This window comes from Helicoverpa zea, chromosome 25 (assembly GCF_022581195.2).
Source record: "Helicoverpa zea isolate HzStark_Cry1AcR chromosome 25, ilHelZeax1.1, whole genome shotgun sequence".
Classification (NCBI taxonomy): Eukaryota; Metazoa; Arthropoda; class Insecta; order Lepidoptera; family Noctuidae; genus Helicoverpa; species Helicoverpa zea.
The window spans coordinates 794,141-818,714 of record NC_061476.1 but is presented as its reverse complement, the minus strand read 5'-3'; the positions used below and the strand labels follow the sequence as shown (position 1 = coordinate 818,714).

The following is a 24,574-nucleotide window of genomic DNA, read 5'->3' as shown; positions in this document are numbered from 1 at the left end:
AAATCCCACATTACATAACGGAACCTTGTAAACAACAGACTACTCCAAATAAAATATTTACCCACCATTCCTATATTCTAAGTTACAAAAACATCGGCAATATTAATAAAGTGTGTTGATATATTCATTATGGGAGCTATAGCCTCCCCGGCCGCCCGGCCATAGTGGCTGGACCACAAAATAGACGACACACCCCTTAACCCGAGCAACGCGCATGCGCGGTCGGCTAAGCCTAGGGATGTACGAGAAATATGCTGTTGTCGATATACCGGAAGACGTCTTCTACCATGCCGATCACATGGGTTCACGAAAATTTCGTCATCCAATGTCTACCAGGTGATAAACTGCGGAATTGGTTTGATTTAAGTATCTACTTACTTCGAGGAGAGTTGATTCAGTTGGAGATTCACAAGGTGAATACATATTACTGCGAAAAAAAATCGAATTTCGAAAAAAATAAATTTTGCAAAAATGTTTATGTTCAGTGACTCAGTCGATGAGTCCCCAACTTATATTTTTTTTTTCAGCTTAAGAGGCCGGGTACTACTTGACCGGACTTTTCCCTGTAAAAACATATAAACTAACCGACCGCGCTGAAGGCAAGGCACCCCCTATGGGGTCGGACCTCGTACAAAACAAACTAACATTACATACCTATGTATTGCACATCAGTCGTTACTGGATGAAGAGACGAGACGTTTAAAAGCCCATTGTTATTAAATAGTTCGTTGGCCGAATGAGGGCAGCTATGTATCGTTTAATAGAGATTAATTAACTGTCCCATCTTCCCGACCATAACAGTGTTTGTTAAATAATAATAATTTCCTTACCTTCATTATCGATATTATCGTAAACAACACTACGTCTGAAACCCACCCCTCTATCGATTTCCACCGCTGAAGCCTAATTTTATCTGTTTGCACAAACCTACCCCTGCTAAACCAACCATACAAGAAATACGTTATACTGAAATCAACCTTATTTCTACGATAGAAAGTCATTTTTCCTGCAAATTGAAAACATGCTTTATGACTTCTGGTATTGAAAAGAAAATTGTTCGAAGAACGGTGAGCGGCTATGTGTTGAGTCGTATATCAATAACAATAAAGTTCATTTTTCCATACAGGGAGTATTCGTACGGCATTTCTAGCCCTTACAGCCGCCTGGGCGCACAGTTTCAGGTGAAAATGTAGGATTCAGTTGCGCTTACACGTTTTTCATTAAATCTGAGTCAAAATTAGTGAAATAATGGTGTTTTGGCTGAAGGAAGTCATCGTTTCGGTTCAATTTATTGGTGGTTGATGTTTTTGCATTCTAGTGGTAGTTACAGGGTGACCTCATGCTGATTTTTTATAGCACACGAATGTGATTTTCCTAGACAGTGTTGCACAAGAGGAAGTGAAATAAAAAGGTGAGTGGCTCCATTTATTATACCTTGTGTTTTATTTAATTAAAGACCCATCATTAGTTGCTGAGTTTCTGCAAGGTTTTTATTAGTGATCCTATAATAAAGATATAAATAGATCTACCTATGAAAGTACTAGATACCTATATGGATGTAGGTATGTCCTATGTTTTATGGTAACTGCTAGCGGATAGTGTAACGACCTTTTATATCTGATTGAAATATTGATAGTTTTCTTAATTACAGACCGCGGAGGATGGTATTTGTTTCGCTAAGTTTAATCAGCTAATGTAAAGTAGGTAATGCTATTTATTACTGAGTAAGTAGGTCCATTTTTCTCAGGGACATGTTATCGACCTATGCACTTACATTGCAGATACTGATTCTAGGAACTCGGTTAGCTATTAATAGCTTTTAATTTAAAAGATCTAGTTTTAATTTTATATTATTCCATGAGTTAATGGTTTACAGCGTGCGCGGAGTAGTTCGGAGGAACCTACAGCTTCCCCAAGCGGTTTCACTCAGATCCCACTAGTGCAGTCATTGAAGCGAAAAATACGGTCTAACCTCCGAATTTTTTTACTGTGAACCGATTTGCATGAAATTTTGGTATTAGGTTCATCTTACCCTTAACTTCAAAAGTGAATATGATTTGAACTCCGCCACCCCCCCTGGGGGCGGTTGACACCCCTTCTTTGGGGTGAATATTTTTTTGCAAAATAATCTCGGATATCGATAGAAGACCTAATTTTAAGCTAAAGTTGTCTTTAAAGTTTTTAAAAAAATCCAATACTTTTCAAGTTATTGGCAATTGAAAATTCCCAATTTTTCACGTTTTTCATCGGTTTTTTGCAAATATCTCCAAAAATATAGGTTTTATCGAAAATTTATAAAGAACAAAATTGTAGCAGGTAATACAACGAACAATTTGTTTTTTTATAAAAGGTCCTAAGTGCAATATTAAGCTAGATATTAAAGATCAAAGCCGTTTTTTATTTTGTCTGAAATTTAATCGACGTAGTTTATGCCATCTATTATTTTAGTAAGTTGATCAATTTACCAGTTTTATTATTTTCCGGTGACATATATACACATTACAATAGTTGTGACTCTTTATTATACTGCCTACTTTCACATTGCCCCAAATATTGACACTCCGAAGTTTTCAGTTACTAAGTAGAAAAAAATATGACAAGTTTTTGGACCGTAACTCCTTCAATTTTCATGCTATCACAATTTATAAAAAACCACTGTAAAAGTAATTAAGAGAGCTACAACATCCATCATTGCAATATATAGTAAAGAACTTTTTTCTAAAACGGTGAAGGGTTAAAGTGCTTAAGAGAGGCTGTGATTGCGCTGCCACGCGCTCTTTAAACAATCATATCTCCGTCAATTTTTGTTCGACAGAAAAAACAAACAAACCAAATTGTTTGTCTGAAAAATACCTAATTTTTTTATCGTACACTTTTATACGTATCTGTCGCAATTTTTGAGATATTATGAAAAACAAGTGGGTTTTTCTTTAATTTGAAATTTTGTTCTTTTCGTTAATCGTGACTTTTTTTTTAAATATCTGTCCTGAAGCAGCCAAACTGATACTATCTATCAAACTCTTCATAATAAAGTTAATCCTAGGCGGAATACGAGTAATTTTAATTTTGGTGGAAATGGCACTTATGAAACCCATTGATTTAAAAGAAAAAATATAAGATGCTCCCCTTATTTGCAATACAGCTCACTTATTTTACGTGCAAAAGACTTTTAGTAGTACTCATCTTAAAGCTTATTTCAAGCACTACAAAACCCATTTGTATTCGAATGCATAAAATGCATCTACTCGCCGCTACATGGCATTGACCACAACGATTAAATTTCAAACAAAATAAAAAACGGCTTTGATCTTTAATATCTAGCTTAATATTGCACTTAGGACCTTTTATAAAAAAACAAATTGTTCGTTGTTTTACCTGCTACAATTTTGTTCTTTATAAATTTTCGATAAAACCTATATTTTTGGAGATATTTGCAAAAAACCGATGAAAAACGTGAAAAAATTGCGAATTTTCAATTGCCAATAACTTGAAAAGTATTGGATTTTTTTTAAAACTTTAAAGACAACTTTAGCTTAAAATTAGGTCTTCTATCGATATCCGAGGTTATTTTGCAAAAAAAATATTCACCCCAAAGAAGGGGTGTCAACCACCCCCAGGGGGGGTGGCGGAGTTCAAATCATATTCACTTTTGAAGTTAAGGGTAAGATGAACCTAATTCCAAAATTTCATGCAAATCGGTTCACAGTAAAAAAAATCGTAGCAATAATGCTTCAATGACTGCACTACACGGGAACTTCTCCGGACACCCAGATTACAAGTAGCTTATAGCTTTCCTGTTTCCGATTAGACTATTGTTAATATTTGTTAACTACCTACCAACCAGTTGCTTTCAATGCGTAAAAGCTAGGCTTGCCTATATAAGTATGCGGTTTACTCAATCGTTGCACCCGTAGTGAGTAAACTATGTAGCCACTTTTGGTACGCATGAATTGTAAATGAAATTTGGGAACCGAGACTATAGGGACCATGATAAGATATGACGGTTGGAGATATCTCCCAACGGGATATCTCAGTCCGATATCGAAATAAATCAGACAACCAGCAAAGGTCTACTCTAAATTATACAGAACACCTTCTGCTTGGGCACTGTATATTATGGTCATTAGAATCTTTTGCATAGGTAGGTACTGTTTTTTACAGATTGTTTGATTTCTAGGCGATTGTTACAACCTATCGTCTAACCTAGCAAGATATCCAAGATATATATATTAGATATCTCTTAGATTAGACAATTGTAATGAAGGTTATTTCCAGCCATGTCTGTACTCCTGCTCCTCGCGCTGTTCAGCTCGGCCCAGGGTTTCCCACAGAAGCCGAACCTGGACGCCATTTTGAACAGAAGAACAGACGTCTACATCGCCGGCTTCTTTCCCTTCGGCAAAGGAGTTGAGAACTCTAATACTGGTATCTATTTTATTGTTATTCGTAAAATAATTATTGTGTAAAGACTGACAGCCATCGGTCGTACAAAGGGGTATTAGGTTGCCCGGTTAACTGGGTTGAGGAGGTCAGAAATGCAGTTCTTTCTTACATAATTGGTAAAAGACTAGGCAAATGAGATGAGAAAATAATTAGGGTGACGAGTTATTCGTTTTCTTTTGCAATATGTACTTATATAAGGTTTTCAACAGAACCTTTCTGCTTTACTAAAATAAAAATCAATTCAAATAAAAAAATTATAGACCCAATCTTTTGATTACCTAACTGTTCAATCAACTTTTCAATTCGTCCCCCAATTAACCTCTGAGTTAAGAAGTTTCTGAAGGAGAACGTAATATCATATTCTGGCAAACTTTTGATGATGTTACGGTTAATGGCTAAGTTTTGGACAAGTTTGCCAGTTCACTTAGGCATGTAGACATTTACTGGGGAATGGCATTTTGGTTGGAATATGTGAAGATACGAAAGTAGGTAATTAGAAGAATGATGTTTTATATAGTGGTCTCTTTGCTAAATGGTTGTTAAGATTCTGCAATTATATGGACAACAGCTTAACATGCTTATATGTCCCCTTATCAGATGCCACTATGCTTTGTTTACTAAGATTTTATATCGTTCATCTATGCTTTAATATCATCATCATCATCTCAGCCATAGGACGTCCACTGCTGAACATAGGCCTTCCCCTTAGATCTCCACAGATACCTGTTGGAGGCGACCTGCATCCAGCGTCCTTTAATATACTGCCGGAGTATCATCCAAATCAAAAGCCAGCTGTAAAACTTCTTAAAAATTCTGGTAGACAGTAAAGCTAGTGTGAAACGTACCAATGTGCTGTGAATACTGTTGTAGGTCGAGGGGTGATGCCCAGCGTGAAGCTGGCCCTGGACCATGTCAACGAACACGACTCCGTGCTGAGGAACTATCGGCTGCACATGTGGTGGAATGATACTGAGGTAAACGTCTTTTTGTTCAGCCAGATGCTGTTGATTCTATAGGGTTAGATAAAGGAGGTCATGAAGACATTACAGAAAATAAATTGTTAGATGACAATGTAATTTATCTTCAGTAGAGTAGATCTATACAGGAACAAATATCGATTTATAGAATACGCATAGAAGAATAACTGACACGAGTTAAAACACCTATAAGTACATTTTGAAGGTTGGTGATGATTTTGCGAGATTGATTAACCTATATATATCCTATAATTAAATTCCACTAGTGCAACGCCGCGGTAGGTGTGAAGTCATTCTTCGACATGATGCACAGCGGCCCACACAAGCTGATGCTGTTCGGAGCCGCTTGCACCCATGTCACGGACCCCATCGCCAAGGCCTCCAAACACTGGCATCTCACCCAGGTAGGGGGATTAATCTAGTGTACATAATTAAGTTAGGTTAAGTTTAGCTTAGGCACTGAGTCATGAGTAAGAAGCACTACTTAAATATGTCATAACTCTAATCCACTAAAGTAGGGCTGTGGCATAGAAGAGTAGGTTGATTCTCTGAAAGAATCTGGATGCTTTGGACTAAAAAGAAACCACAATATCTTGACAGATAAGTTGTCGGACTGATGATGGAGGGATTGTTAGGCCGACCATGTTCTGTTAGACTATTGTGGCATTATGCCTTAAAATGTTCACACATGACTGAATTTAAAGTCTTTCTACAAAACTCTCATAGAACACATGCACCTTTTTGTCGTAGTGTGTGTGTTCTTTGGTTCGGTCGATCCTCCTTTAAATGTTCCACAGCTGTCGTACGCAGACACCCATCCGATGTTCACGAAGGAAGCCTTTCCCAACTTCTTCCGCATCGTGCCCTCGGAGAACGCGTTCAATCTGCCGAGGATCAGGCTGCTGCAGCACTTCAACTGGACTAGAGTTGGAACTATCTATCAGAATGAACCTCGATATGCTCTGGTAAGTATAATGTTGCAATTATGTGATTACTGAAGAAGCCAGAAAGTTAAATATTTGGCTGGGGACATAATATTCATATGCTGAATTTCCATCAGGCCCACAACCGTCTTCTCGCCGACTTAGACACCAACGGGTTTCTCATTGAAGAGACTCAAAGCTTCGCCACAGAAGTGAAGACAGCGTTAGCCAAGCTTAAGGAGAAGGATGTCCGGATTATCCTGGGCAATTTCAACGAGACCTGGGCGTTACACATCTTTTGCGAGGCTTATAAGTATGTTTTAAAACACTCTTCTAACTATTAATTCTGAATTCTATCCTTAGCTTAAAAGCAATCTCAAAGCAAACCTATCGATGCCATCAAGATCTGAAATCTCCAAGTTTAGTTCCAATATAAGATATTAGCTTAGGTACGGTAGATGTACTTTAAGACGGTTATAAGTATTTTTTTTTTAATTTATTTATTTATCAAACAAACTTATCACTAACATTACAGCATTAACATTATAATATTATTTCTTAACTCCTTAGCCTAGAGATGTATGGACGAGCATACACGTGGTTGCTCCTGGGCACGTACAGCAACAAGTGGTGGATGAGACACGCGCCATGCTCCAAGAAGAATCTCACCACGGCTCTCGATACCACCATACTGACGGACCTGTTGCCGCTATCCACTACTGGCGAGATGACTGTATCAGGGATTGTAAGAACCTTTTATTCCTCATGTACAATTGTAAAGGTCTTCCCACTCTTTAAAAAGGTTGAAGATTTTCAATCGTCTTTTTCGTCTTTTGTTTTCAGACAGCAAAAGACTACCAAGTAGAATATGATAGAAGAAGAGGCTTGGAATACTCAAGATTCCATGGTTACACCTATGATGGTAAGACGATGACGTAAATTTATTTAAGTATCTCAGTAATCAAGTATACGAGGCTAAAACACGTAAAATTCTGCTTAGGTATATGGGCGATGGCATTAGCGATACAGACGGTGGCACAAAGAGTAAGGTCGAAGTATAAAGAGAAAACCGTCCAGGACTTCAAGTATAGAGACAAGGAGTGGGAGCAGTTGTTCCTGGATGCTCTCAGTAATGTCACGTTTGAAGGAGTTACGGTAAGTAATAAGAGTGATAGTAGCTCCAAGTTGCACTTAGCTGGCTATGATACCATTCATAAAATCAATCATCGTTTCTGGACCTAACCATTTAGTAATTGGAGATAATCTTCTTTTCAAGGGTCCAGTTCGTTTCTACGATAACGAGCGCAAAGCCTCGATCCTGCTGAAGCAGTTCCAAGGTGACGGGACTGGAGAGGTCAAAGTTGGAGAGTACTGCGCTGAGAGAGACCACCTCGACCTTGCCAGTGGGGAGCCTTTCAAGTGGTTTGGCAAGTATGTGGATTGATGATCATTTTCTATACAGTCATGGGAATTCTACTATTAATACAATAACTATAAGGCTATAGACAAATTTTGTTGTCTAAACTAAGAAATAGAAACTAGAAAACAATACTTTTTCCGCTAAGGGTCTAACGACCTGCTGCTGTAGTCTTCATATCTGTTAAATGTAGGTAGTTCTATTGTTAATATTGTACAGCCTTAAGGCAATAATGGCTTTTTCTTAACAAACGACTTAAAACCATCTTTGACTGCAGGAACCCTCCAAAAGACCGCACGCTCCGTCTGATCGAGCACACACAGGTGAACATCACCATCTACTCCATTCTGGTGTCATGCTCCGTGCTGGGCATCCTGCTCGCCACCGGCTTCCTCGCCATGAATATACACTACAGGAATCAAAGGTAATAAACTGTCAGACAACATTATAATGAACTCAAATCACATAACCAAGCTACGTCACTGTTAGAGCATGTAGATACTTATATACTGACTAACTACAGAAATCTTCTGAAATATCCTCAGGTACATAAAAATGTCATCTCCTCACCTGAACAACCTGATCATCGTAGGGTGTATGCTGACGTACCTGAGCGTGATCTTCCTCGGGCTGGACTCCAGCCTCAGCAGCATCGGTACGTACCTCAGGACCAGCGGTCTCTTGTGCTGACTTGCCTATTAACGTTTGTTTCTTTCTGACTTTGGAGCTCGAGGTATATCATGCTCATCATTTTGGATTCTGAGGAGTGCTGGTGCTAAGCAAGTGCTAATGGTAGAGCTACCAGTTTTTTTGCTACAACATTTTGGGGAAATATATTGTCCTGTCTAATACGAAATAATTTATCATAACTGAATTTATGTCCAAACCTCTTTTATTCAGGAACTGTCATAAGCGTTGATATTTCGGTATCCATGTAAGTTAAAACGATTTAAATATTCTCATTTATCATACCATCTTACAGCAACTTTCATAGGCAACAATAAATACTTAGAGAAGAAATTATAGGATCTCAAAAGTTCATCCAAAAAACGTTGCTTAGCTCCCACTTCTTATAAACAAACAATCTTAAATAAAGAAACTAAAACATTTTCTAAACAGGCACTCTCGACCCGCATGACGCTAGCACAATCATCGACCACGCTACTATGTCATCTGATCTCATCATTGCCATTGGTTCTTAGGTCTTTCTCAGGACACGCCGCACGGAGGTAAAGGCTTGATCCCACCCCCAAAGCTTGAGCTTCAATCCTGGGCTATGTGGATCCTCAACCAAATTTTGGGAACTAACCCATCCTTGATAGAATTTAGATTCTGAGAAAGACCTAGGCGGTTTTCTAGGTCCGAGGAGTCGCGCATGTTTCCAAGTTTTGGTTTGTTTGCTCCTTCATCCGCGATGCTTTTGTCGGTTGGTTCGTATGTCTCTGTATTCTATTACAGCTTATTATCTTTGGTATGCTTTGTATCTACAGGCCAGAGATGTGCTGTAATAACCATCCAATGACCTCGAATGACCCTCTTGTGTTTTGAATTACCAATTTGTCTTGAACCTACATCTATGGTCTGTACATTTCCTATTGTCATTTGTGTCCATAAATAACAGTTTGGTGGTGTGAAAATCATACTTCCTTTCATCTGCATCATCTTTTTTTCCTTGTCTTTCCATTCTAACATTTTTATCTTGTTTAATTTTATTGGTTTTGCAAAAGTGCATGCATTATTTTCTGTTCTGCGTAAAAAATAAATATAAAAATGATTTAAATGTGTGAAATAAATTAATGCAATAGATATGTGGTAATAATTTACAATATTGTAACGAGGCTCAGCAACTATCAGCATAATTTCATCATCTGAAATACACATTCGACGTTTCAAATTATCGCTATAATTTCATAATAAATACCTACTTTGATCGATAAAGGTATGAGCTGGGTCTCGCAATTGTACAAATTGTATAATACACTTAACTTTCGTCTTTATCTAAACAAAATCAAACTCCTATGTATAATGTACCGATTTGTGAATCCACAGCGGCATTTCCGTATATCTGCACGGCTAGAGCTTGGCTGTTGATGGCAGGATTCAGCCTTGCCTTTGGTGCCATGTTCTCCAAGACCTGGCGAGTCCATTCTATCTTCACTGATGTTAAGTTGAATAAGAAGGTTAGTACGGCACCATATACCACTTAGCCCGTTAAAAGATAAAGAGACGTTCCTAAAGAATCAATACCAAGACAATGAATATTGTTTTGTAGGTCATCAAAGATTACCAGCTCTTCATGGTGGTAGGAGTACTGTTGGCGATCGACCTGGCCATCATGACAACCTGGCAGGTTTCAGACCCCTTCTATCGGGCTACCAAGCAGATGGATCCATATGTAAGACATTCTTCATATTTATTGTGGGTTTCTTGTTAACACCAGCAAATAGTAATTAACTTTGGTTGATGATCTTTCAGCCACATCCTTCAAGCGAAGACATTGTAATAGTTCAAGAGAACGAGTACTGCCAGTCAGAAAGGATGACCATATTCATTGGCATTATCTACGCATATAAGGGTTTGCTATTGGTAAGTTCAAAACACAATGTTATAGATAGCCCTTCCTTGTAAATCTCAGTGGATTTCCACAAGGCTCAATATTGGGGCCTACGTTTTATTTATTGTACTAATCACTGGTATTCCCCTCTAGGTTTTCGGTGCATTTCTTGCGTGGGAGACTCGCCATGTATCCATCCCAGCCCTGAACGACTCTCAGCATATCGGTCTGTCTGTCTACAATGTGCTTATTATGTGTATTATGGGGGCTGCTATCACATTAGTAAGTTAAACTCTTACTTCGTCAATATACATATTTTTCTCTATATAATTATTGACAAAATTCAATTCAATAAAGTGGTTTAAAGAGTGTATTGTATTTTGCAGGTATTGCAAGATCACAAGGATGCATTATTCGTTCTCATCGCCATCTTCATAATTTTCTGCACAACGGGCACACTATGTCTAGTGTTTGTACCTAAGGTAACATTTGTTATTTTACCTGTATGGATTTCAAAGATTGAATCTTATTTAGTTATAGATCTATGTTTTGTTTCACGAGAGCTGGTTACCCATATCTTTGTGTGCTCTCGAGCTTAAGCGTGCAAAGACGATGTTACACGAATATGGCTCGGAAGCTTTCGTGAAAGAAAACTTCTGTAATACCCACAGGACACTGTATATTCAAAGACAAAAAATAACATTAATAATTACCCTCATCCACTAGCTCCTAGAATTGCGACGCAACGGCCCAGGCGGCGCGGGGACAGGCCGTATCCGCGCGACCCTCCGACCTGCGTCCACGCACGAGTGCCGCTCGCCCGGGCCCGAGCTCGAGCGCCGCATGAAGGAGCTGCGACAGTACAACAATAGGTACCGGAGGACGCTGCAGGCGAAGGAGAATGAACTGCAGGTGGGAAACTCCCTCGTCATCAATATTGGTTACTTTCAATAATACGAGTCTCTACAAAAAATTGCACATAGTAAAGCCCTTTATAATAAAAGTGTGTCGAATTATTTTAATTTGTATACGCTGCCAAGCGAATAAACATCAAACAAATACACAGTGCTTTCGTTCCACGTTTGATGTTTCGATGAAATTAGTTACGCGTGATATTTCAAAACCGCGTTCATTCATGAAGAAGGGCTATTTTTATCATTAGCGAAATTACGCAACTTGTGTTTTCAAATCGGAATACAGTTTGATATGAAAGAATTACAATATATGTACTTGCCACAATTACATGCTGTTCCTTACCCATATAAAGGAAGACCCTTTAGTGACCTAGAATCTAGATTCTAACAAAGGCTTCCATCAGATGCTGCTGAGCAAACTTGGAAGCGACGCGAGCTCTGAATCATCGACTACTAGAGACTCTCGCTCGCCAGCACCGACGCGGACCAGGCTACCAGTACCTAAGGAGAATATCAGCCATCCTGGTAATTCATATTCATTTATTTAGATGTAGATATTAATCCGGAGTATGTAGATGACTTAATCTATACTTCTATACTAATATTATAAACAGGAAAACTTTGTTTGTTTGTTTGTTTGTAATGAATAGGCTCAAAAACTACTGGACAGTTTTTAAAAATTCTTTCACCATTCGAAAGCTACATTATCCACGAGTAACATAGGCTATATTTTATCCCGGTACGGGCAGTAGTTACCACGGGACGCGGGTGAAACCGCGGGAAAAAGGCTAGTTCTTTATAATGTGTGAGTATTGCCTTTGTGCTTTTATTTATAAGTTACTAGCCGTTTTCCCGCGGTTTCACCTGCGTCCTGTGAGAACTACTGCCCGCACCGGGATAAAATATAGCCTATGTTACTAGCAAATAATAAAGCGTTCTAATGGTGAAAGAATATTTAAAATCAGTCCAGTAATTTTTGAGTTTATCCATTACAACCAAACAAACAAACAAACAAAGTTTTCCTCTTCATAATATTAGTATACGAGTAGATTCTCAATCTCCACATTTTTTTTCAGAAACCAGTGACATAACATCAGTTTGCAGCCTTAGCGCATCGGCTGGCGCTGAAGCCGAATACATCAATCTTCAAAATCAACAGCCTATTGAGAAGTAAGTTCTTGTCCATTTCCAATTCTTAACAATCATTCAGAAAACAGAATAGCAAGGCACACCCATAATACGTCACAAGACTGTCACTATTCTAACATATTCACATTCCTCTTTTCAGACCAAAGCCTTCAGCACCTCCAGAGCCACTGAAAGACCCGCCTCCTAAGGAACCTAAGAAGGAGCAAACGAAGAACGTGTCCTTCAAGAACCATTTAGACTACACAAGTCCACCTTCTTCAAAGGCTGTTCCAGAGAAAGACCAGCTTGCTAAGTTACCGTATGGTGGATGGACTGCTGAGGTAAAAGTAAACCTATAACAAACTGATATCCGATAATTTACACTTTAGTTCTTAGTCCTATATCAGATCGTTATTTATTTTCTACACAGGAACCATCAGAGCCACCGAAATCTACTAAAGCTGCTGAACCAGCAAGAGCAGAAACAAAAACAATACCGGCTTTGAAGACTAGCGACACTCCAACAGCCAAGTCCATTCCTGCTAAAGTGCAGGAGCCTATGTACACGAAGGCGGCACCACCAAAGGTCAACAAGGTAAATAGCAAAACTTATTAGATCATTCGAATCTTGGTCATCATGTTTGTCGGCTATATTATCACATACTATATATTCTCCACAGACTCCAGAACTTCAAAAGAAGATAATCAAAACCCAAGACTCGTTATCAACGAAAACGACTCCATCCAGGGAACACAAGCCTCCACCCAGGGGTCACAGAAGGATGTCAAGCGTCAGTCAGGCAGCATTGCTGACTGACCTGATGCATGTGTCTGTTGATCAGGATGACTTGGAACCACCGCCAGGGATGGAGAGGAAGGTCATAGGTACGATCAGCTTGAGGCAGAACAAGAACAGTAGATATGTGGATGATAAGCAGTCGTAATACATAATGCGTATGTCGGTTATATGTTTCCAGGACAAGAAAGAGATCCAGTGCCTATAATAAAACCAAAAGTGGAGCCTGAAGATATCCTGGATGTAGACCATGATTACTCATCAACAGAAAGGAGAAAATCATGTAAGAATTAAGATCCATAATTATGTTTTATTGCTACATAGTTTAAACACTCACATAAATACTGACGACTCTGTTGCAGGTCAAAGAAGGGACTCTGAAAAGAGGAAGAAAGAATTCATAGTGGTACAGAGTGACCTGTGGGATACCACCACCTTCCAGTACACCTGCCAGAAGTCTCCGCCTGCAGGTGAGCCCGCCACAGGTGATACATTTTTACTCTCATTGGAAGTAGAAGTAGACTGGTAGATAGTAGAAATGGGCCTGCTCAAGACCCTATCAAAAACGATATACCATTAGATACCAGACAAAAATGGATTTAGTACTACTTGCTAGATAGTAAATATCTATCATTCTGTGGTATAAAAAAATACATAGGCAACGAAAGGTAGTAACAGCAGTTACAGTAAAAGCTTCTCAAATAAATTTGTTTCTCCAGTAAGTCACCACCACTCTCCAATGCAGAGAAGTGTTTCAGAAAAGAGCAGACAGTCGCAGTCCTCGCCTCACCATCACAGGTAACTTCTGTCCACCGTCTCATCAGTTTCATCCTACTCTTCAACTCTTGATCTTGCTTTTCTTACACTATAAACTATAATTTCAGGGAGACTGACACAAGAAGTATGGAAAGGCGAGCCTCAAATGCTTCTATAAACTATGGTAAAAGTTATAATTATAATTGATGAAGATGGTCTTTCAATAAGCCGTAATAACACCGTATTTGGTCTTATTGTCAGCAGGCACCGGAACTGGTACGAGAGGTGGTACACCTGAAGGTTACCGGGAAGCAGAAACCCTCAGAATGACGGACAGGTTATCAAAGGTAAAGAGTGTTCGTTCTTGCAGACGGATGGGGTAGGTATTCTTAAGGTGTCAGAATATGTAATGTAACTGATGATCATTTTTTCAGCGTCGAGGGTCGGAATTCCCGCAGCCTGTCAGCACACCTCCACAGCAGAACCAAGTCAAAAGAAGACAATCTGCTGCTCAGGTAAATAGCTCCTTTCTTATTTACCATGGTCCATGTATATATGAGTTCTCTCTTCTGTAGGTACCTAGTACGTAAGATATTATGTGTTATTCTATCTTATCATTTTAAAACTCCCTCATTTCAGGTGAGATCATACCAAGAAGAAAGACTGGAAGAACGAAATAAAACAAAAACTGAATCAACACCTAGAAGACATGACGACATACCTAGAAAACAACTACCAGAACCTGTTCCTGAAGCAGATTCCTGGAAACCTGATCCTGATACCATCAGGGTTGTGAAAACCCAGGACTCTCCAGCGAAGAGGTTGAGGCAGGAGGCTGAACCTTTGAAGAGGGCGAAGGGTGTTGGCGACTCACCGCGACTGACGCAAGCTAGTCACCAGCCGAGGCCTGATCACCATAAAAGTAGTCCTAATGTAGCTTCAAGGCATAAAACGGGTATGCGTTTTTCTTATTTTGATTTTGCTACTTAGAACTTAACAGTTTCTAAATAATGTGATGTTATGTGCTTGCTGTGACAGTTTTCATTCTTTATCGCCATTCCTTTCAGATTCACCAAGTAAACGAGAAGACCGAAAGTCAGCGGGCTACAGGAGCGACTCCAAACGCCAAGATTCAGTGGACCAGCGTAAAATGTATACGGCAAGTTCTGAATCAGAACTCTTTGAGTGCGCCATCTTGCCCATCTTCCACAAACTGCTTACTGAGAGGCACAAGAGCCAGCCGCATGGACTGAACCTCAGCTACGGAGTCAGCTGTCCGAATATATCGATAAAGTGCGACATAGTTGAGTATTTGTAGGCATCTAGAACAAATTCGGTTTAGATTAAGAATGAAAAGGACATAAACAGTGATAGTTGCGTGAATGTAAACGTGAACATTCTAACTAAATTTTAGGATCTAACGAATATTTCGTAGGGACGTTACGACAAAATGACGACTTGTATATAGTTTTTATTAAATTGTATTACATAAATTAGGTAGATAAATTAAATGAACTCAAACCTAATTTCTTTCCCGCCGAATGTTACAAATAGAGGGGCGCGCAAAAAACCGTTCGAGAATCGCTGGAACGTTAAAATCCTGTAATTTGTAGCTGTTACTTTATAAAATCATATTATTATGTAGGAATATGTACTTTGATCAAACGTTTGGCCTCAAAATTATTTCGTCAGTTGTTAGTTGATGTGAAAGTTGGTAGTAAGATTCTAAAGATACATAATATTTTAGGTGTAAATTAATCATCGACAAGTTCGCTCACGGGTCTTAATGTAAAATGTAAAAATAATCGAAAGTATTAAAATTTTAACATCGAATAAGTGTAAAAAGTAATAGAGAAATCGCACAGGTTCTGTTCTGGTCTGTCACGCACAACAATGTCATTTCACTGTTGGGCAATATTCCCAATTAAGTATATTTGTTTGTATATACCTAGTCAAATTAGTTGATAGAAGTTACCTATTTATTAATTTTACTTAAATCTTATTTGTGAATGTTACCTACTATGGATGTAGTACGTACTAGTTACGAAGTCGGTTAAACGATCAGTTGTTAAATTCATGATCTACATGTTAAAGTTGTTAATACCGACTGTTAAATTTAATTAATTATAATGTTTAAGAGGAAAATTTTGTCTATTTGCACGTAATTTTAAAGACTTGATAGTTAATAAGTATGAAATAATAATGTACAATGTAATAAATGATTTGATTACAGAACACGTTTCTTATTTTCGTCGAAAACTACCTAGGTACCAATTTGCAATCCCGTTTGATATAAATGATTAAAATCTGAAGATTACTTGCTTAATACAATAAAGTGATCTCAGCTGTACCTAGCTATTGACAGACACGAAAGCTGGAAAGTTATTTAGTACTGCGGGTAACTGATGAATTAGTCAATCAGACTAAGAGCCTTTCTTTCATGTCTTCTCGTTTTGATTCATTCCTTTTCTCACTCTTCTACATTTCTTTTCATACGAACTTTATGATTAAATATTCTCTGTTTTATTACATTACCATCAAAGCTACCTAAAGTTAAATAACACTTCCGATTTTGCCTGGCAGGAGCTTTAAATTCATTAGACTAAATATAAATTCAAAATAAACTACGAACAATTAACAACAAGTATTCCGATAACGTGACGGTTTAGCTGTTTTATTTCACAACACTAAATCGGCAACACGTTCACTCGCACAGCACTGGCGTGGCGCAACACTAATCCGTCAGACCGTCAGTATTTTTGTGTCGCTTATCTCGTTCGGTTGTGTTATTTTTATTTTGTGAATATTTTGTGAGATCATTGTTATTTGTGTTTATTATCTAATGTAATTAAGTGTCAGACTATAGAAAATACAAAATGCCGGTGTTTCACACAAAAATTATCGAGAGTATTTTGGAGCCAGTTGCTCAACAGGTGAGATTTTAACACGGTATTATTTATAGAAAAACGTTCTAGTTTACCAGTGTAGGTGTAAGATCAGTAGATTATTGTTTACAGCAGTCGTTTACTACAATATTATCGGCGTATTATGTCATAGGAGTGATTATGCGATGGAAATCACTTTATTTGGTAGCGAGGCTGTGTCGGCCTTTTCGGTTGGTCGGACGAACCAGGGTGTCGCATGTTGGTTAACCTTGGCCGGTAAGAAGTGTGAAGTGAATCTGATGCTGTTCTGTATTTGAATGTTATGTCATTAATTAGAATTAATTAAACGTGTGTCGAATTAACTGGGTTGGGAACATCATTGTCATGTTTTAGTTAGTTGCTAAGTTCTTATCAGCTCATTATTTGATACGATGCAACCTTTGTAAGTACAAAAGTGCATCTCAATCAAATTGTACCTGTATTGCTATAAACTTGCGAGGAGTCGTCTGTAATGTTTACTTGATTCAGAAAGACTAAAAATTGAGCATTTTCTGTACCTCTGGTGTAATGGTCATTATAGGTATAATGCAGACACAGCTGAAGTGCAAAAATTAAAGTCAAGTCTTGTAATTATTGCCTTCGTTCAGAAGATGACAATTTTATTTATTTATTTTATTTAACCATTTATGTTCACAGTAAAGACACACGAAAGAAGAGGAAGTAACATAAAATAGTACAAAGGTACTGCTTATTTCTAAAGAAATCTCTTCCAGCAGACCCGTAGTAGGAGAGTTAGAATATAGAGATGTAGACAGACTGTGATATAAAGAAATTTTAGATAATCTGGGGTGCAGATATAAAATTATTACATTGTTTTGTCATATTATAAGTTATGACCTGTCAATTCTAACTTACTGCTAAGTGGAACTGCCATTTGGTCAACATCATGCAATTAAGTAAATTCAACTATAGTTAACACCAGATGTAAATTAATGACCATTCTTAGAAATAAGCCTATTAAATTGGCTGCTCTTTAAACAACATTATGACTAATATTGAAAATTAACAGAAACCATTCAGGATCTATGAATTTAACTATGAATATAGTTGTTTCCAATACTTATTGAATAATTATTTTAACTGAGTCACTTGTTTTAAATTTGTTATATTTGTGAGTAATTAGAAATATTTAAGGGCAAAACAAAGTTTATTGTAAACTCGTTTCCTTGCAATTTCACTCTTTAGAAGGAACTCCTCGTGCACTTGGATAAAAAAGTCATAAATGGGCTATCTGACCCAAAAATATTTTTTCAAATTGGACTACTTTTTTCTAAGCTTAGTGTGTTCTATCAGCCAAACTGTCCAGCGATATATCAGAACATTTTATTTTCATAATTAAAGTAATTTAATGCTGCACAAAGTAGTGGTTGTTTTTATTTTTTGTGTGGTAACGCATTGTATGCATAGTGTCCTCGCAACAAGAAGAAGATATCCTTTATTTTGTAGTGTCTGGGAAAGATAGCCCAGTATGGCAATATACTTATCATTTGTTTATGTAAGGCAAATAAGTCAGATTTTATCAGAAGTCAAGGCAAAAACTGCAAGGTTTAAACCTACCTTGTAGCATTAAAATATGGCACGGTTCCGATAACTTAATACTTTTACTTGCAGGCAGTATTTATTTATGTTCATAAGACAATTTGTTACTCGGGACAGTTTGTCTGTCGGGGTTGCCTTCAAGTCTTAAGTGGATGTAGCACCAGTGTTTCACATGGAGCCACCACTTAACTGGACTCGTCAACTTTGTCTACTCAGTACCCCTTTATATGCCTTCTGAAACACAGACGAACACCCATCCAACAGACTAGTCTTATGATTGATCTAGCAGTATTGGCTATCGCATACATTTTGAGCAAGATTTCAACCTAATTTTTCCATTCACTTTACACGCATTTTGTAAATAGTCCATTTTTAATTCTGATCTAATTTAAAAGTGTTGCACTAGTCAGAGTTTTACAAATAAACATTCTAACATGCAACAGATTTTGTTTTTCATCAGTTTTGCTGTATTTATCAGTTTCATTTCTTTGAAATGTTTAAGAAAAATATTCTCAACATAATTGTTGTCTGTCCTAATTATACAGCAAGGGCAGTTTAGTAGTTCAAATTCATTTACAATATTTGGTAGTCATCGCATTTAGGGATAAATGATTGGTACAAGTACAATTCTAATTGGAATTATACGGGAATGCTTCGCTGCGGGATTGTACGAAAGAATAACTCAAGTGGGCTCCATAAGGAACAGATATGCGTTTTAGTGAGTAAATCTCTTACTCCCTCTCACTGCATCCACAGTGGGAGGTCATCTGATGATTTCTCATCTTAAATAAGGAGTACCTGAATTCCCCCATGAGGTAAAGAATCAACAAAACAACAAGGCTTAAGACAAAAAATCGGAGGCAATTTGCGTGCTACAAAATCACATACATTCAATAAAATGCCCACTCAACATCATAAAATAAAGGGCTACCTACATTACAAAGATTATAACGGAGGCTGATTTTTAAAGGTCGCATTATTTAAAGACTGATTGCATGTCGCGCAAGAATTGTAATAGTCGGCATCATCAAATGTAGAATTATATGTATCTAAGGACCTATCTGTTACCCAGTTTCTGGAAGAAAAGAAAACCATGAAAAAATAAACAATCATGCAAGTATTGAATTGGCGCATTGTGGAGTATTTTTGCGATACTGGGGCACGACACTGACGCTGAGATTCGGCATAATTTAAGTTAAATACAATTCTTCACAAGGTTTATCCTTATACATACGTCTATAGAGTTTATTGCCGGTTCTTCTCCATAATACCCACTCCTTGGAACCGTGCAACTATATAGCTCGACGTTTCGAAGGAGTTTTTATAGCTCTTACAGGCCTTTTTGATATAGAAAAATGTTGTGTTTTTGGCCATTACAATTTTCTATAATGGAACCATTTATTGCACCAGCCGTATAAATGAAATCATCATAGAAACAATGGTCCATAAAGAGACTTGAACCGTGAAGTCTCGAGTTCGATGACTGACATTGTACTTTAGACAGGTTTGCATATCGCCACACTTAAAATGTTGGCATATTGATTTGTTGATACAGCACATAAAGAATTATTGGTCCTTGATTACGAGTTACTTCATCTCTCGTTAAGAATCATGTTTATGTTGTTGAGTATCTTGACTTCAAGACCGCAAAATGTTCAACAGAACAGCTAATAAAAATTAAACTCAACCTACAGCTTATTCTTTTTCCACAATTACCTACCAGAAATTAAAGTCACCAAAAACCATAGATATAATATTACTAAACAAGATTGCGCACTGTTAGAAACCGGTCTAGGAAACTCTTTTTAAAAAAAAGGAAACACTTTTACTGAAATTACACCAACACAATTTATTTCAATTATTACAATATTATCGCGAGTGCAATAGGCAAGTGCACGGGATGGAGGCTTGAAGACGACTGAGGATGAGTGGGATGGATGCATGAGGAGTAATGTGTCAGCATTCTGATGGAATTGCAGCATAAGCTGTTGGGTCAGCCAGAAGGGGTGCATTGGAAGGGTATAACAGCCCCCCGATTAAGAGGAAACTTATGGGTGGAAAGGTAAGTTGACGATGAAAGAAGGAAGTTCCAGATCGAGAAGGGTTCTTCAGGTCATTCGGAGTCGAGGAGCAGGGATGTCTTCAGGATCAGGGCATGACATCTCTATGGTGCTATCAGGTTTGGGCTTACATCTAGAAGTTTTAAATGCTTTAAAATAGTAATACAATTTATATAATATAGCAATAGCTATTACTAAACTTATTATAATAATAACATAAGAATAGAAATTACCGTAAAGGACAATATGAGGTTTCTCGATAATTTCATCAAGATTTGTTTTAATTTGGTCAGTTATTTTATTATAATTTGACAGAAGTGAATCTAGATTATTAACGTTTTTTAAGTTAACATAAGGAACCTTTATATTGTCTTTTTGGTAAGTAGTAGCACTACAACAAGTATCGTTGATTAAATCGAAGTGTAATATTATTGGTTTTGTTTTAATTACTAAACTATGTTGAGGTATCAACTTATTATCTTTACAATAGGCAATACAATGTTCTGGTATAGTTAATATTCCAGTACCATGGATAGAAAACTCAGATAAGTCTTGATTATTACATTCTATTGTGAGTTTTGAATTTTGGCTTATTACATATATCCATTGGTTTCTACGTAGTTTATGAAAGGTTTCAAAATTACCGTTTACGAATTTAGTGTTACAAATATGTGGGACAGAAGTCAATGCTTTAGAAATAATCTCACTTTCGCATATAGGGACTGCAGATGTGGAATACACACTAGGTGTTTCACAGATATAATATTGCGTATTTATAACTTTACAGGAGCTAAGTGAGTCTATTTTGCAATAAGATGACTTATCTTTAGTTATACCTATATATTTCGTGGATGGTATTATCGTTGAGTATAGTGTGCTATTTACATCATTAAGCTCAATAGGGTAAGGTATAGTGTTATATAGATCAAATTCCTTTACGTTCACTAAAGGTATTTGTAATACAAATATTATTTTGTTATTTGTATAATAGCTGGATACATCAGATATGTTTTCTATGATGTGGATGTTATCTAAGATTAAGGGTACAGGTAATTGCTTAGAACTAGGTAGAAATCTATAATTATCAACAAGATCTGCAAAGAGTTGTTTAGGAGTAATAATAGATGGGTATAATATATTAGACTTACTAAACATAATAGCACTAATAATATCTTCTAATTTAAATGATAATGTTAACATAGTACTTTCCAAAATATCTGATAATCCTGATATCTTAGATCTCATTAATAGCTTATCTGTTGCTAAAGTGATGTTAATTATATCCTGGTTTAAGGTATCGATAGCATGGTTTAAACTGGCTTCATTTGAACTAATTTGGTCAATTATTTCTTTCAGAGACGTTAATGTAGATTTTGTAACTAATATACTATCTTTCATCAAAGTTGCTAACTTAGTTTGATCATTTTCTAAGGTTTTAATGGCATCGCTGTATTTTATAGCGTCTTCTTCATCCATATTACCAAACAGTTGTTTAATAACAGAACCGATTCCAGCAAACCAAGCTGATCTTTTATTAGATTTGGACATGAGGTGAGATATAGAATCGAAATCTCTTACTATATCATAATAACGGGATGACAATGGTTGAAACAGATAATGACATTCGCTTTCATAATATGCATTACTTTGTTTACATAGATATTTTGAAGTTCCTAGAACGTCTCTTATGTTATCTAGATGTGGTTGGATAAAAGATATATCTATTGGAATAATAATATCTAATGTATCATCAGTGGTTTTTAGAGAACCAATAGGATCAAAGTATATGCCTGCGTTGTCAAATGCTGGTTGGATATAATTTTGTCTGTTTGATGCCAGGGACGGGTAAATGTAACCAATTCTGGAATGGAAGGTGATTGTAAGTTATTAGATTATATAGTATAGTATATTATACGCTGTTGCTAGTATGCAATTTCATTTCATCAAAATGGTGTTTGACATGACGCCTATTTATTAGGAGTGACGCGGTGTTATTTCCGTGTATTTTTACTATTTTGTACGGGCCTTTCCATATTGGTGAAAGAGCTTTTCGAAGCCGTAGATGATTTTTCAGATAAACAAGGTCGCCGACCTTATATTTGATTGGCCTTGAACGAGTGTCGTAATAGTTTTTTGAACTTTCTTTAGATTTTTGTATGTGTTCTATAGCTTTAGCTCGGCTGTATTTGAGTCTGTTTTGTAGCACACGGACATAATCAGGGTAAGTTACGCTTGCAGCTTCTTCATAGACAGAGTCTGGTATGTATGGTTTATTTCCGAACACGAGTTCGTAAGGGGAGAAATGAGTAGTCGAATGGATAGCGGAGTTATAGGCAAGCATAGCTGTATATACAAAGCGGTGCCAATTATTTTGTTCTTCGTTTACATAGGATTTTAAATATTCTTTTAAGGTGGAATGACTCCTTTCAAGAGCGCCTTGGGTCTGAGGATGATAAGGGGTACTCCACAACTGTTTGATTTTTAACAGTCTGCAGGTTTGTTTAAACAGTTCTGCTGTGAAGTTAGTCCCTTGGTCCGTTAAAATTGTTTTGGGTATTCCAAATAGCGTGATAAAATGGACTAGACATTCACATGACTCTTCAGCCGTAGTGTTGGTGATTGGATAAGCGGTTGAAAACTTGGTAAGGTCATCTTGAAGTGTTAAGATAAACTTAAACCTATCGTTACCGGCTTCCGGTAGAGGACCTACAATATCTAATGCTACGCGTTCAAAAGGACGAGTGGAAAGAGATGTAATCTGCATGGGAGCACGATTAACTTTCCTAAGGGCTTTGTTAGTTTGACATTGCGGACATTTTTTCACATAGTTTTCTATGTCTGATCGCATATTTTTCCAGTAATACTTTTCTTGAATACGTTTTAGCATTCTAGCGGAACCTAAATGACCGGCGATGGGCATGTCATGGTTTTCTTTCATGATTTTAGGGATTTCACTTAATGACGGATAAATGATGGAATTTTTGTAAATATGTACATTTATTTTCGAATTGTGAAATAAATATAATATTATATTGTAAACTTTTAGGTATTGATGACAATCAAAGGGGTTGCTAAAGTCTGAGATGGCTATCTCGGGATTGTTTTGATCTGCAAGACTAACTATTAGCTCATTTCTTATGGATTTGAGAGTTTTGTAAATATCTTCATAAGTGCAGGTATCAAAATGATTGACTTTAGTAAAGAGGAAATAATACGTTTTGTTTTCGGATTCGTATTTGAGAAAAGTGAATAGGGTTCTTTCTAATAGGGAAAATTCACTCAAATTAGGAATATTAGATATAACTTCTTGAACATACGGGACGGATTCATCCATATCTATGGATGTAGGGATGACAATATATTTTTTATCGGTTTTAGATAAACTTTCGTTATGTTCTATGATAGTTGCATTAGAACTGAAGTCTTTTGAGGTAGTTTTAAGGAAATCTGAGTAGTTACCATCTAGGATATTTGGACTTCTTGAATTTGAGCCGTCGATTGGTATTGTTGGATTTGATGATGGTGTGTTTTGGTTAGTTGAATTATCGAGGTCATCAAGATTACCTAATTCTGGTAAGCTAGCAGGTGGAGCAAGTGGATCTATGAGATCTTCGAGTTGGATTAAATCATCTGAATTTATTGACTTGTCGGAATCAGGTGAGTTAACATTTTGCCTTGAAGTGCTAGGAATAGGATCTATGGCATTAACAGATTTAAGTGGAGGGTAACGCGATAACGCATCAGCAGCATTATTTAATTTTCCTTTCTGATAGACAATTTCATACTCATATTCCTCCAATTTTAATCTCCATCTTTGGAGTTTACTACTGGGATCAGAGTGATTAAATAGCCAACGCAAAGGGCGATGGTCGGTAACAATCAGGAATTTCCTACCATATAAATATGGGCGGAATGTCTTGCAACCGAAAAGAATCGCAAGTAATTCTTTTTCCGTTGTGCTGTAGTTACACTCACTTTTATTAAGTGTACGAGATGCGTAGGCGATAGGTTTATCTTTCCCTAATTCGCCTTGAGAAAGGATGGAGCTAATAGCATAATTAGATGCATCGCAAGTTAAAACGAATGGTCGTGAGAAGTCAGGATATGTCAATAGTGGTGCTG

The 24,574-nt window shown here is 37.2% G+C and overlaps 1 protein-coding gene and 1 pseudogene across 3 annotated transcripts; both read left to right on the top strand.

Annotated features, from left to right (window-relative positions):
- Positions 1-1,189: 1,189 nt before the first annotated feature.
- On the top strand, positions 1,190-16,107 carry LOC124642810 (gamma-aminobutyric acid type B receptor subunit 2). 3 transcript variants are annotated; one of them, XM_047181476.1, is made up of 31 exons: positions 1,190-1,411; positions 4,276-4,425; positions 5,314-5,417; positions 5,687-5,824; positions 6,218-6,385; positions 6,481-6,656; positions 6,914-7,088; positions 7,187-7,265; positions 7,344-7,498; positions 7,620-7,774; positions 8,038-8,184; positions 8,306-8,415; positions 9,810-9,940; positions 10,033-10,155; positions 10,236-10,346; positions 10,468-10,596; positions 10,701-10,796; positions 11,041-11,226; positions 11,633-11,753; positions 12,305-12,398; positions 12,517-12,697; positions 12,787-12,951; positions 13,037-13,241; positions 13,334-13,435; positions 13,515-13,622; positions 13,872-13,950; positions 14,037-14,092; positions 14,173-14,255; positions 14,343-14,423; positions 14,548-14,863; positions 14,976-16,107. In XM_047181476.1, the coding sequence occupies exons 2-31, from the start codon at positions 4,278-4,280 to the stop codon at positions 15,224-15,226; spliced, it is 4,173 nt and encodes a 1,390-aa protein (XP_047037432.1). In that variant the 5' UTR covers positions 1,190-1,411; positions 4,276-4,277; the 3' UTR covers positions 15,227-16,107. The 3 variants fall into 3 exon arrangements, with proteins under 3 accessions (XP_047037432.1, XP_047037430.1, XP_047037429.1); XM_047181474.1 differs by lacking the exons at positions 1,190-1,411; positions 4,276-4,425; positions 5,314-5,417; ... (1 more) ...; positions 6,218-6,385; positions 6,481-6,656 and having other exon boundaries at positions 6,920-7,088; positions 14,170-14,255; XM_047181473.1 differs by lacking the exons at positions 1,190-1,411; positions 4,276-4,425; positions 5,314-5,417; ... (1 more) ...; positions 6,218-6,385; positions 6,481-6,656 and having other exon boundaries at positions 6,920-7,088; positions 13,515-13,637.
- Positions 16,108-16,661: 554 nt separating this feature from the next.
- LOC124642788 overlaps positions 16,662-24,574 on the top strand; it is a 31,115-nt pseudogene continuing 23,202 nt past the window's right edge.

Excerpts from the sequence above, each read along its gene's own strand:
- LOC124642810 (XM_047181476.1), top strand. The coding sequence starts at position 4,278 with ATGTCTGTACTCCTGCTCCTCGCGCTGTTCAGCTCGGCCCAGGGTTTC. Across the intron at positions 8,416-9,809 it reads CTCCAGCCTCAGCAGCATCG|CGGCATTTCCGTATATCTGC; the intron begins GTACGTACCTCA and ends GTGAATCCACAG. Across the intron at positions 14,093-14,172 it reads AAATGCTTCTATAAACTATG|GCACCGGAACTGGTACGAGA; the intron begins GTAAAAGTTATA and ends TATTGTCAGCAG.